Genomic DNA, 14961 nt, shown 5'->3' with positions numbered 1-14961 from the left:
CAGTCAATCAAATCAGCAGCTTCTATCTGACATGGCTGATTTTGTTTTTAGAGATTGGATTTCTCAAGCATCGAGCCAGAGGTGAAGCCATTTGAAGAGCGGTTTGGACGTCGTATTATGGTCAGCTGTCATGACCTGACCTTCAGCCTGCAGGGTTCTGTCTCTGAGAAAAACGATGGACTTCTGACCAATGTATAAACTATTTTTTAAATATACATTTTTGGCTGTTGTATGCAGACACCTGACAGTAAGCTTGTTAAACATTCTGTTTCAAAATCATGGGCAAGAATGTGGCTAAAACAGCCTTTATTGTTCTGGGAATTCATTTTACAAAATTTGGATGGACTAATGGAATGGGACTAAAGGACATGAACTCAGTAATTATCAGGGGTATTGACAATATTTGGGGCATTTTGTGAAATGCAGTTAAAATGAATAATCCATCATTTGTTCATTATTTTAAACCCTTTAACAGACCAAAGTACTAAGAAAAGATTTTTGTTTTTTCTTTTCAAATTGGTGCATTTGGCTTTTTTAGTCTTTTTCATACATACAGTTATACAACCCCTGGCAAAAATTATGGAATCACCACTCTTGGAAGATGTTCTTTCAATTGTTTAATTTTGTAGAAAAAAAATAAATCACAGACATGCCACAAAACTATCATTTCTCAAACTGTCAACCCTCTGGCATTAAGAAACAATAAAAAAAGAAACAAATATAATAGTTGTGGTCAGTCACAATTGCTTTTTTTTAGATCAAGTAGAGGAAAAAAATATGGAATCACTCAAATCTGAGGAAAAAATTATGGAATCATTAGAAAACACTGCACCATTATTACTTTGTTGCACCACCTCTGGCTTTTATAATGGTTTAAACTCTCTGAGGCATGGAGTTAACTAATGACAAACAGTATTCTTCATCAATCTGCCTTCAACTGTCTCTTGCTGTTGCCAGATCAGCTTTGCAGGTTGGAACCTTGTCATTGACCATTTTCTTCAATTTCCACCAGAGATTTTCAAATGGATTGAGATCCAGACTATTTGCAGGCCATGCCATTGACATTATATGTTTTCTTGAAGGAAAGTTTTCACGTCCTTTGCCCTATGGCAAGATGCATTATCATCTTGAAAAATGAAGTCATCATCACCAAACATCCTTTTAACTGATGGAATAAGAAAAGCGTCCAAAATTTAAATGTGGACTTTGGCATTTATTGAAGACCATCTCCCCTGTGCCTTTACCCGACATGCAGGCCCATATCATCAACAACTGTGGAAATTAACATGTTTTCTTTAGGCAGTTATCTTCATAAATTTCATTGGACAGACACCAAACAAAAGTTCCAGCATCATCACCTTGCCCAATGCAGATTCGCGATTCATCACTGAAGATCACTTTTATCCAGTCACCCACAGTCCACGATTGCTTTTCTTTAGCCTACTTTAACCTTGTTCTTTTCTTTTTAGGTGTTAATGATGGCTTTTGTTTGGCTTTTCTGTATGTAAATCCCATTTCTTTTAGGTGATTTCTTACAGTTGTCACAGACATTGACTCCACTTTCCGGCCACTTGTTTCTCATTTGTTTTGTTGTGCATTTTCTGTTTTCAAGACATATTGCTTTAAGTTTTCTATCTTGATGCTTTGATGTCTTACTTGGTCTACCAGTATGCTTCCCTTTTACAACCTTCCCATTTTGTTTGTACTTGGTCCAGATTTTAAACACAGCTTACTGGGAACAACCAACATCTTTTGCGACATTCCACAATGATTTATCTTCTTGAAGGAGTTTTATAATCCTCTCATTTGTTTCAACTGACATATCTTGTGTTGGAACCATTATTCATGACAATCTGCTTTGTGCAACAGCTCTCCGAGGTGTAAGCACTCTTTTTAAACTGAAGAATAATTAGCAAATCTAATCTGCTGCAGATGTTTTGTTTTTAAACTGCAAATTACAGAGTGATTCCATAATTTTTTCCTCAGATTTGAGTGATTCCATATTTTTTTCCTCTACTTGATCTAAAAAAAGCAATTGTGACTGACCACAACTATTATATTTGTTTCTTTTTTTAATTGTTTCTTAATGCCAGAAGGTTGACATTTTGAAAAATGATAGTTTTGTGGCATGTCTGTGATTTATTTTTTTTCTACAAAATTAAACAACTGACAGAACATCTTCCAAGAATGGTGATTCCATAATTTTTGCCAGGGGTTGTAATCGGGGTTGCCAAATCCGCATAACAAAACCATCTGAACAAGCAGCCTCTAGACCAGTACATTATTTTTGTATTTATGTTGATAATATGTACAACCACAATTGCAAAATGCTAGGACAATGAATAATATACAAATTTAAATAATAATAATTCTACATGAACTTAAAGTTGTAAAATTAGTTGTAAAGTATGTAAAATATATTTTATTATTATTTAGTGCCGCAATATTAATTCTGAATCCAGGCCACAACATGAATAGCGCTTTGTTCAGGTCTTCAGGCATTTTCTCCCCAATTTTCCTCCCAACCTAGTCGTATCCAATTACCTGATTACGCTTCACCTTGACTAATGTTGACCTCCACTCTGACTGAGGAGAGTGGTGAGTAACACACGCCCCCTCCGACATGTGCAGCAGCCGACTGCATCTTTTCACCTGCACGAGGCGAGTTTATAGGCAGATCAGCTTTGTGTACGAAGAGCCACACCCTGATCAGCGTTATTCCCCAACTCCGCACAGACGCCATCAATCAGCCAGCAGAGGTTGTAATTGAACCAGTTATGAGGAATCCCCTTCGGCACTCTCCCTGAACAACAAGCCAATCATTGTTTGTGTAGGCGCTCAGTGTTTATCGTTCCTTTTAATTGTATGCATCCATCTTGTTGCTGGCCATCCTCCTTCTTTTTTACTTCTACTAACACAATTATACTATATGGACAGAAGTATAAGGATTTGCTCCCCTTTTGCAGCTATAACAGTTTCCACTCTTCTTGTATACCACTTAGGAGCCCAAATCATCATACATTTAATCAGACATTTCTAGACTTGCATTTACTTACTTCAAAGAGATTAGAGCAGAAAGGCACCCTTGCTAAATAAACACAACCTAAGTAAGCCTTTTTTGGCTTGGCATTAGGACAGCTAATAAACCACAGTAATGAGCACATTTCCTCTCAGCAGCGTGCATTAAATAAATCATTAGGAAAGAATGCAGACAGACATTATACTGGTTGGAAAACTTTCCCTTCACCCAGCAATAAGCATTAAAAGTCCAGAATGTTTTTTGTAATGTGTGTTGCTATTGCCATAATATGAGTTTTTGTCACTATCATGTACCCTATTTATTTTTAAATTCAGGTAGAGCCTTTCTTCATCAGTTTGGCTTTATTTGATGTAAGCAAAGGCTGCAAGATTTCAGCAGACTTTCATGTAGACTTAAACCCACCGTGTGTGAGAGAGATGTTGACAGAGGCAACTCACACACCCACCGAGACAGAGGGAAAAGAAGCAGTGAGTGACGTCAAAGTCAGCGGCTCAGCTTTTATCCAGAGGGTGTCAGAGTCTCTTCTACGCTTTCCAACCCAGGTAGGTGGTAAAGTCTGAGATCTGTGTTCTCTTGATATATTTTTGATGGGGTTTAAATGTGGGCTTAGTCTGGGTGCTCTGAGAAAATGTTTAATGATGTTTCTGTATTTGGCTGCATTGATCTGTCCTTTAGTTTTTACTAGACTACCTGTACCTGGCACTGATACTCAACCCCATAACATAATTCACCATGTTTTACCATAGGTGATGTGCATTGACCATTTTTCTCTAAATGTAGTGCTTACTTTCTGCCCAATAGGTTCAATTTTTGACCAGAGAAATGGTCAATGGTTAAATGCAGTTTGGCAAGCTCTAAGCTGGTAGTCACATGCCTTTTACTCAATAGTGGCTTCCATCCTGCCTCTCTGCTCTAAAAGCTTCATTTATGCAGCGCTGCATACTGTAGGTAGTTGTCCATCCAACAGATTCTCCCATCTTAGCTCAGAACATCTGAAGCTTTTTCAGAGTGACTTGTTTTTTTTTTCATTGCAAACCAAGGCCCTTTTCACCCAGATGCTAACACTGTTAAGGTTCATGGTTGTGCCAAGCCTCTTCTATTTCATAATTGTTGAGACCACTGTGGTCCTAGGACTCTCAAAGTTTTAAATATTGATTTACACCAACCAGACATAACATTATGACCACTGACAGGTGAAGTGAATAACACTGATTATCTCTTCATTACGGCAACTGTTACTGGGTGGGATATATTAGGCAGAAAGTGAACATTTTATCCTCAAAGTTGATGTGTTAGAAGCAGGAAAAATGTGCAAGCGTAAGGATTTGACCGAGTTTGACAAGGGCCAAATTGTGATGGCTAGATCATTGGGTCAGAGCATCTCCAAAACTGCAGCTCTTGTGAGGTGTTCCCGGTCTGCAGTGTTCAGTATCTATCAAAACTGGTCCAAGGAAGGAACAGTGGTAAACCGGCGATACTGTCAAGGCACATTGATGCAAGTGGGGAGCGAAGGCTGGTCCATGTGGTCCGATCCAACAGACAAGCTACTGTAGCTCAAACTGCTGAAGAAGTTAATACTGGTTCTGATAGAAAGGTGTCGGAATACACAGTGCATCACAGTTTGTTGCGTATGGGGCTGCATAGCCGCAGACCAGTCAGTTAGGAAGGTGGTCATAATGTTATGCCTGATCAGTGTATATACGTGCCCTGATCTAAGCAGTGCCCAAATTTGATAGCAGAGATCCAAAAACCCTTAGGGGCAGTGGTAGCTCAGTGGTTAAGGTACAGGACTAGTTATTAGAAGTTTGTTATTGCAAGCCCCACCACTGTCAACTTGCCAATGTTGGGACCCTGAGCAAGGCCCTTATGCCTCAATTGTTTGAACTGTAAGTCACTTTGAATAAAAATCTCTGCCGAATGCCGCAAATGTAAATGAAGACCTCTTATCTGTGCAAAACTTTACAATTACAAAGGCTTCAGTCCACTATTTTGCATGATGGCAGTGAAGACATACGACTGTCTGTGTTCTGGCTATTATGTACAATGCAGCCACAGTGCAGTACAATAATGACATTAACTTATCAAGCTGCAGCATGTTGAAGTTTGTCCAGGCAGGATGTGGACAGCAAAGCTGATTAAAATAGCCAGCTGCTCCAAAATCGAACACCTGGCAACTCTATGCCTTAAAGCAAATTGCACATCCGCAGGATGCAGAGTGCCCTTTTTATTTGTCCTATAAAAGCTCAAAATGAAAGCAAAAATGCAATTCAATAGTTTTGTAATGTGCTGTACAATTTAACTAAGAAAAAAAAAAATACTGCGTGCTGCCAGAAATGATGGTACAGTAACTGATTTTGTATTAATCTAAGCAAATGAAGACTTTGTTAGCATTCTGTCTGCTAAATGATTTAAGACTTCTACATTTAGAGGTATAAGACACAGTTGTAGAGGGGATGTAAGGCCAGAGCTGCAGCTTAATTAATGAATGCTATTATTTTACAGACCCTTACTGCACTGTAAATCATAGCGAGAGCCCAGACAGCCCAGTTTTTTTTTACTGCCAGCATACAAAATATGACTGGTCTTACTGGAAGTTATGTAACTCAGAATGAAGACTGAGCAAAACAACTATGGAAAAAGAGGATGGAACTGTTCATGCCTCACTTATAAAAAGAAGGAATAAAAGAAAAGGAAAAGCTATCAGTAGGATGTTCAACAGAGACATTTTACTCTTGTAATGTTTGGATCCTAACTGCACCCCCACACCATGGTGCATGTTTGTATTTGTGTTCTACAGGGACTCTTCTCTGTGACCAACCCTCACACAGACATAATTCTGGTGGCTCGGGTGGAGAAAGTTTTGCTGAACGGCATTACGCACTGTGCTGAGCCATACATTAAGACATCAGACATGAGCAAGGTGTGTACGACCCGCTGGTAACTTATAGGGTGCATAATTCGGGGCTACTGCAGATGGTGTTGGTCTGAAGAGTGGGATTTGAAGCTAGACCAATTAAATAGGACTACTTAGTTATTCGTCATTTTTGGTGGCTAATTTTAACTCGTTCTGTTCTTCTTTAAAATTAAGATGGTCTAAATAGGATTCAGCATGGCTGGAAATCTTGTATTTGTTATATCTATTTTGTTTTTCCCAAGTAGCTTTTACAACACCAGGTGCAAAGTGATCAGTTCTAATTTTATATACCCATAATTTTACAATCAACATTTAAACAAATACAAATCTAAGCAAATAAATCCTTCATACATGATGATTCAATTTGTGTTGGCATGTGAAAGGTTAAATGAAAGAACATTTTAGAGGGCCAAGCAATAGAAATGAACGATCACATCATCCATTTAAATGGGTGGCCTTGTTAGTGATAACTGTATGACAAGTTCTGCCATCTGTGCAAGCTGAAATAATACCTGTCTGCAGAGCCGTGCGGGCATGACTCTCATGCATTTTGACACAAGTTGTTACAGTGTAAACTATTTTATATAGCTGAGAAATCTCTTTAGATTAAATATGCTTGTATGAGTAAAATGCATGTATGTAATGATTTACTTAAATATTGGTATAGTTCTAACTTTTATCTCATTAAATGTTACCTGACAGTATTTTTGTTTAAATACAGATTTAAAAGGCATATTTTTGTATTTTTCTTAAATGTTTTTGTCTTAGTGCTATTCTGTTTTCTGTGTCTCACCCACAGACAGTTCAGAAAGTTTTGAAAACAGCTAAGCAGACATGCCAGCGACTTGGGCAATACAGAATGCCCTTTGCTTGGGCTGCCAAGTAAGCAAGTGCCATTTACAGAAATGCTACATAAATCAATTAAGTCTTTTAATAATAATAATAATAAACCATATTGATACACCATACAATGTTTTACACATGTAACATGGATATCCACATTCACTAATAATGGGTCTTTAAAATCAATTAGATAAAATAAATTATATGCTTTCTAATTTGTGGAACAATAAAATAAAACAATCACCGGAAGCAACTCAGATATAATTAGCATAAAAATAAATTCATGTTGTTACAAACATTTTGTATTTTTCATAGTTATAGGCAACTTTTTTTGGCCCAACAAATGGGATAAGTGCGTAGACAGTCAGTTGCCATTAGGACAATGTCATCACTGGTCTACCAGTCAGCATCTGACACGTGACATTCCATTTTTACAAGCGGGCAGATATGAGGTAAAAGGAAAACATGACAAGAACAACAAAAACTGTTTTCACAGCAGAATGACAATTAAACTATATTGAACTTAATAAAAATGTAAGAATTTTATTTCTTGTTTTTAGTACATGTCAACCATTGTAAATGTATTTCCTAATCTCTAAATGATTTGTTCAGCAAATTGTGGGAAGTCATGTTGGGAAAGTATTGTTGTCATACTTCTTTTTATGCATTTTCTCCCCTTTTTCTCCCGATTTTTAGCGCATCCAATTTTTACCCAGTTGCGTTATGCTTCCTCCCTACTGGTGCTGACCCCTGTCCCTGATTGAGGAGAGCGAACTGACACAGCAGTGAGCAACTGAGCAGTAAAGTTCATGTGCGAATCAGCCCTGTGCACGGAGAGCCACACCCTGATCAGCATTATTCCGCTACTCTGTGCAGACACCATTAACCAGCCAGCAGAGGTCGTAATTGCATCAGTTATGAGATCCCTATCCGGCTCCCTAACCCTGTATGAACAACAGCCAAACGTACGATGTATTCGAAATCCCAGCTCTGGTGTGCTAGCGTATTTTACTGCTGCGCCACCTGAGCGGCCTTGTTGTCATACTTTTATTGATTTGTTTTTGCTTTTTGTATTTTTCCTTTTTCTACCGATGTTGTCGTTTTCATTTCCTGATGGTAACTCTTCTGCTGCTTGCACCACCCCTGCCCTGACCGAGAAGAGCCGCAGACTAGCACGCACCTCCTCTACCACACGTGCTCTGTGTCACAGAGATCTTCTGCGCTCTTTGTGAGCTATCCACCACTTGTACAGCTGCCTTCGCCAGCCAGCATTTACAGCAGCAATAAGAAACCTTATTATTATTTAGCATATTATTATAAAGTTATTTTTATGCATTATTATGGGTAAATTGCCAGTTATAAAGCAAAAAGTAAAGAAGTGGACCAAAGACATAACTGGTTCTATATATGAGGGGAAACAGCTAGGAACAATTGTGGTTTTATAAACTAGATATCAGAGTTAGCTAGAGTTTATCAGTCACTTGATTTATGTGGTCACTTGACCATGAGCTTGAGCACATGAAGTTCCTCTACACCAAATTCAACATAACATGTTTTATGGACCTTGTTTTGTATACAGAGGCAAATTCATACTAAAACAGGAAATGGCCTTTTCCCAAAAGGTTACATCAGAGTTGAAAGCATATACTTTATTTTATATAATAGGTTTGGCAGTTATCAATGGGTGTAAATAGAACTCAGTGCTTACATAGGGGTGTAAATACTAATTTAGGAGGATGTCCAAATATGTTTGCCCATATAGTTAATTGTGGTTGCAGGCAAGTATTTAAAGACAATCAGGGCAGTTTGGACACAGAGGGACACTTTTCACCCCTGTATCGCCAAGACAGCAGTAAAATCTCCACTGAAGACCTTATCAAGCTACTGCTTGACATCAGGAAGTAAGTGTGTGTATTTCTGGTTTGCCGCAGTATGCATGTCAGTTGTGGTTGTAATTCACTGTGGACAGCATTTTAAGGTGAATTATTTTTTCTGCTAGACCAGAAAAAAGCAAGCTGCAGATTATTCCAGGACAACTAAACGTCACAGTTGATTGTGTGTCACCCCACCTGCCAAGTAAGACTTCATAATTCAGCATTGTAATTTTCCCTTCAGATTCTATTTTTAGTTCACTGTGACAAACGCAGCAATCAACTCCCTATGTCCTCTGTGTCAACATTATCACTAGAGGCCATTTTCCGCTGTGGCACTGCTAGAGATAGCTCCTGAGGCCTGTCGAATCTATACAATTTGCTATGCACTTACTACTAAACCCAAAGCAAAATCACATGTCATAAAACAGCTGGCATAAGAAAAAAAGAACATTTGAAAGGATAAACAAAGGGTAATCCAATACACATCTACGCTTTTATGCCACCTGTTGGTCAATAATGGCATGACAGGTGGGCATGATACTGCAACCGACGCCCCCTGCCGATCTGTAAGGCAGGTGGACCTATTACACATTCTAGAAGTAGTGTTATTTTTAGCTTTATACTGTATTCTAAAATCACAGATATGTTGTAAAATATTTGACTGCCTTTGTTGCAGATGTTTGGCCACTAAAAAAACATGCAGCTGAAAATACCATACAGTTTGGGTTATGTGTACAGTTATTGTCAAGAATGGCAGCCATTAGATTTAGAAATATCATGTATTTAATAAAGTAGATTATTTTTCAAATATTACAATACCTTACCTTTATACAGTTAGTTTGCAGGCCCATATTTTTTCAGAGTGGGCTGCAATGCAATATGTATGCCCCTCATAATCTGCATACTGTCAGATGTATTGATTACTTTCCTTTCTTAGATTCAGTCACCAGTTCCTACATCCCAGTGAAACCATTTGATGAACAGTGTGAAAAAGTGTCTGTGGAACTGGAAGAGTTTGTTCCTGAGGAAGCAAAGTACAATCCCCCCTTCACCATCTATAAGAATCACCTCTACATTTATCCTCAACAGCTCAAATACGAAAACCAAAAGACTTTTGCCAAGGTAAGTGTGAACAGCTCTGTACAAACATACAGAAAAACAGAACGACCAATAAAAAGTGAAAGAGAGATTTCAAAACAAACTCTCTTTGTTACTGTTTTTGCTTTTCGTCCTGTAGGCCAGGAACATTGCTGTGTCTGTTCAGTTTAGAGATACAGATGAAGAAGGTGCAGGCCCACTGAAGGTGTGTATTGTGGGTTTTATGTTAACATAGTTTTTTTTCTTTTGGTTAAATGTAGAATTTAATTTTTTACTTGCATAAAATGTAATTGATTAATATAGAAAAATGTCTTGTTTATTTTTGCTTATGCAAGTTAGAAAATCTTCATGTCAGCCACCCTCGCAGTCTGGCTAGTTAATAGCTAATTATTTCATTCATTCAGAGCACGGCTTGTGTGCCGCAGTGGTAAGACCCATGCTGCCTTGAGTGCCGGGGGATGGAATCCCGAGCCGGGCTTACAAATACAGAAGGAACATGGCATTAAATCACCTAGCCATTGGGAGGAGACATATCAGTGCACCTGTAAAAACTGTGCCAAATCCAATGTGCAATCGAATTATCCACTGTGGCGACTCCTAATCAAAGCAACTGAAAGAATTCATTCATTCAGAACAGCAAAAGTGTATTTAAGCTCCATCCAAATCATGATCATTCTAGTAGTTTCTCAGAACTGTCCAGCTCACCTTTAAGAGATTCTTTTTCAGCCCTACCAGCTAAAGAGCGATCCTAAAGAACCCTATAAAATGTACAGATGGGGTATCTGTATAGGCTTCATCAGTAATAACCCCTGGAACAAGGTCTGAGTGTGATGTTAGCAGGCAAAGACATGGTGGCTGGGCCACCCTCACAATCAGTTTTAGGCTTAGCTCAAAATGGGCATAGTCCTGTGTACCTACAATCTGGAATGGGGCTGGGGTGCAATTTTAGTCAGACTGCAGGCATATGTTGGATAGCTGGTAATTTTAGTTAATAGAGCCTTTGTACAGCTTGAACCAGTATGGCCATTCGTCTCTCATTAACAGGACAATTGTACCTGCTGCTGTAGTGTTCACTGAATGTTTTGATCACAAAAATTAGTCACAGAGTCACTCAGATCACACATCTACCATTCTGATGTTTGATGTGAATGTTGCAATGTCTGTTTATGTTCTTCGTGAAGTGAGCGTGGCCAGTGGGTGTTTATGGGTAATGTCAAAAGTTTCAGAGGATATCCTGTATTATTTGCATATAAGATTATCTGCCATACCTATCCGATGAAATTTAAGCTAAAGGAAACCAAGCTTAAGCTTATGATGACTGAATGATCCCCCTCCAGCCATATATAGCTAAATTTCAAATGTTGTGAAAGTGATAATACAAGACAAAACCATAAATATAAACATTCATTTTCTTACTTTTAACCCCTAAATGCTAGATTTTTTAAAAATCATTTCTTAGCCAGGCAGACAATACGTTGAGAATGTTCTATTTCTTGGAACATGATGCATGATGCTTTACAGTGTGGCTGTCCAACTGACATTTTCCTGTTTATTGTAGTGTATCTACGGCAAGCCAGGGGAGTCACTCCTCACCTCTAGTGCTTTTGCTGCTGTGCTGCATCATAACCAAAGCCCGGAATTTTACGATGAGGTAAAATTTATTATTGATTACTGAAATTTTAAAAAGTACATAAAAATTTAACACATTTCCTAAGATTGAATTGAGGATGGACTAGAAACTCATCCTAAGGCAAGCCGTAGCCTGGTGCTAAAGGTAAGATAAGATAAGATAAGATAATCCTTTATTAGTCCCACAGTGGGGAAATTCACATTGTTGCAGCAGCGAAGGGATAGTACAGCACTTAGTATAAAAAGATAGACAATAAGAAGAACAATGTATAGTAATAATAAGTCAGGAAAAAACTCTGAAAAATATTTACAAATAATTGCACATAGGAAAAATATTGCACATTGTAATTAAGGTACTGGACTAGTAATCAGAAGGTCGGTGGTTCAAGCCCCACCACTGCCAGGTTGCTGCTGTTGGGCCCTTGAGCAAGGCCCTTAACCCTCAATCGCTCAGACTGTAAACTGTAATATAAGTCGCTTTAGATAAAGGTATCTGCTGAAATACAATATCTCTAAGGCATTTTGTTGAAATAACCAGCTGTGTGTCCATAATTCCTAAGCTTAAAAAATAAGATCCATAATAATCCATAGTTTTGCAATAGTTGTATTTACAACTATCTATAAAACACTTGCAGCATTTCAAGAATAAAATGTATATGTTATATAAATTATAATATATATTCAGAATTTTTACTAACCACTTTATCCTGGTCAGGGTTGCGAACATTATTGCATTGTTTTTAATTTACTGTTCATGTTCTGTCACCGCTTTATCCTGGCCAGGGTTATGACAGGTCTGGTTTCTCCAGAATCACTGGGTGCAAAAATGAATAAATACATTGTTTACAGATAACAAACTTTACAATATTACAAAAAAGCTCCCTGATGTGACTGTTTTTACTTAATGACCCATAAAAAACATTTGATCTGGGGTGTCCAAAATAATTTTTTTTGCAGTCATGTTTGTGATGGGAGGTGAATATATGTACTAGAAGTATGTTAATTAAGAAAACAAATAATTGCTCCCTCTCTGACGTATTATAAATATATATAAATAATGTATTAGTTAATAAATCGCCTTTATTCTGGAGGTTTTGATTGTTGAAGGTTTTATGTTTATGGGCTGCCACCTTGTGTCAGAAGGGAGATTTGTTTTTATTCATTTTAATACCTTTTTGAAAACCTTCAAATTCTAATCAGTTATTGTTTAAGAACAAGAAATGAATTATAATATTGCATAATATATGAATAGCAAATAACAAATGAATAATAATATTTTTTTATAAAAAATGACAACTCTCACCAGTCACCAGTTTTCATGATAAATTAATCATTATTTTTGTTTGTAGATTAAAATCGAGTTGCCAGTCCACATTCATGAGAAGCACCACATCCTCTTTACCTTCTACCACATCAGCTGTGAGCTGAGTAACAAAGCCAGCTCCAAGAAGAGAGAGGGAGTGGAAACACTGGGTAAGACTGGCTCTGTGTATGTGTAATTGCATTACTATTAATCAATGAGTTAGTCCATCCAACAGCTAATTATGTTTTACAGTCGGATATGCCTGGGCGCCACTGCTGAAGGATGGGAGGATACAATCTTCAGATCTGCAGCTTCCTGTTTCTGCCAGTTTACCTCCTGGTTACCTCTGCGACAAGAACCAAGACTCCAAGAAGGTAGATTCAGTCTCTCGATGCTCCAGTGATAAAGAAGCCCTATAGTACAACAAATATTGTTTTGCATTTCTGTAGAAATGATCTTCTTTGGCTTTCAAAGATAAATTTTTTGTACAGAAATACCCCCCCCCCCCCCCCCCCCCACCCAAAATTAAAAGAACCAAAAAAAGAAAAAATATATAACTCAGCTAAGCTAAACTTCCAGAGCTAGATTTTGCTTTAAATTAACTCTTTATCAGTTGATACAGCAAATTAACAAAAAAGCTGAATATTTTGCTAATATTTTTTTCTTTTTTTCTTTAATACTGCCATGTAATAGTTATTCAACCCCTACATAATAACACTGATCTTTAAACCTACTGCTAGTATGTATGACCTAAGGTTGGGTTACAACACGATTAAACCAATTGCAACTTAATAACAAACTAAAAAAAAAAGTCATAAATAGTATAAATATAAATAGTATAGTATAAATGCAGTTGTACATTAATGCATTTTTCCAAGTACAAGATTATATAAAATTTGAAGTTAATATGTAAATGATTTTCTTTTTCTGTTTCAAGTCATTACCAGATATGAAGTGGGTGGAGAACGCCAAGCCACTGTTTAAAGTAAAGACCTATGCAGCATCAACAATTTACACTCAGGTGAGCTGCCTCATACTAGGTAACATAGATACAATAAACACATATCATTTTATACTTTACTATACTTTACTGTACTGTATTGTACAATATTACTCTACTACACCTTACTTTACTATACTACACTATACTATACTACACTATATTAAACTACACAACACTATACTACAGTATACTACACGACACTATATTATACTGCACTGTATTATACTAAACTATACTATACTATACATCAAAATACTGTATTACACTACACTGTTATACACAACATACACAATATAAAATTATACTATATTGTACTACACTACTCTATACTATACTGTACTACACTATATTATACAATACTATACTATAATACACTACACTATACATCAAAATACTGTATTACACTACACTGTTATACAAAACATACACAATACAAAATTATACTATATTATACTACACTATACTATACTATACTATACTATACAGCACTACACTATACTATACAACACTATATTATATTGCACTATACTATATTACACTATTATACTATACATCAAAATACTGTATTACACTACACTGTTATACACAACATACACAATACAAAATTATACTATATTATACTACACTATACTATACTATACTATACTATACAGCACTACACTATACTATACAACACTATATTATACTGCACTATACTATATTACACTATATTATACTATACATCAAAATACTGTATTACACTACACTGTTATACACAACATACACAATACAAAATTATACTGTATTGTACTACAGTACTCTATACTATACTGTACTACACTACACTGTACTACACTGTACTATACAACACTAAACTACACTGTACTATACTATACTACACTACTATACTACACTATATTATACAATACATCAAAATACTGTATTACACTACACTGTTATACACAACATACACAATATAAAATTATACTGTATTGTATTACATTACTCTATACTATACCGTACTATACTATACAATACTATACTACACTATACAATACTATACTATATTATACTATACATCTAAATACTGTATTACACTACACTGTTATACACAACATACACAATATAAAATTATACTGTATTGTATTACATTACTCTATACTATACCGTACTATACTATACAATACTATACTACACTATACAATACTATACTATATTATACTATACATCTAAATACTGTATTACACTACACTGTTATACACAACATACACAATACAA

The 14961-nt window shown here is 36.6% G+C and overlaps 1 protein-coding gene across 1 annotated transcript in view; it reads left to right on the top strand.

The window, feature by feature from the left end:
- dock11 (dedicator of cytokinesis 11) overlaps positions 1-14961 on the top strand; it is a 120138-nt gene that overhangs the window by 21887 nt on the left and 83290 nt on the right. Inside the window, exons 11-22 of the mRNA XM_062994093.1 lie at positions 52-192; positions 3355-3582; positions 5838-5960; positions 6754-6836; positions 8576-8698; positions 8797-8873; positions 9609-9793; positions 9909-9974; positions 11328-11420; positions 12748-12871; positions 12954-13075; positions 13639-13722. Of these exons, the coding sequence (XP_062850163.1) occupies positions 52-192; positions 3355-3582; positions 5838-5960; positions 6754-6836; positions 8576-8698; positions 8797-8873; positions 9609-9793; positions 9909-9974; positions 11328-11420; positions 12748-12871; positions 12954-13075; positions 13639-13722 (1449 nt within the window). The remainder of the gene's footprint in view (positions 1-51; positions 193-3354; positions 3583-5837; positions 5961-6753; positions 6837-8575; positions 8699-8796; positions 8874-9608; positions 9794-9908; positions 9975-11327; positions 11421-12747; positions 12872-12953; positions 13076-13638; positions 13723-14961) is intronic.

The sequence above is a fragment of the Trichomycterus rosablanca genome, chromosome 4 (assembly GCF_030014385.1).
Source record: "Trichomycterus rosablanca isolate fTriRos1 chromosome 4, fTriRos1.hap1, whole genome shotgun sequence".
NCBI lineage: Eukaryota > Metazoa > Chordata > Actinopteri > Siluriformes > Trichomycteridae > Trichomycterus > Trichomycterus rosablanca.
This window is presented reverse-complemented; position numbering and strand designations above follow the sequence as displayed.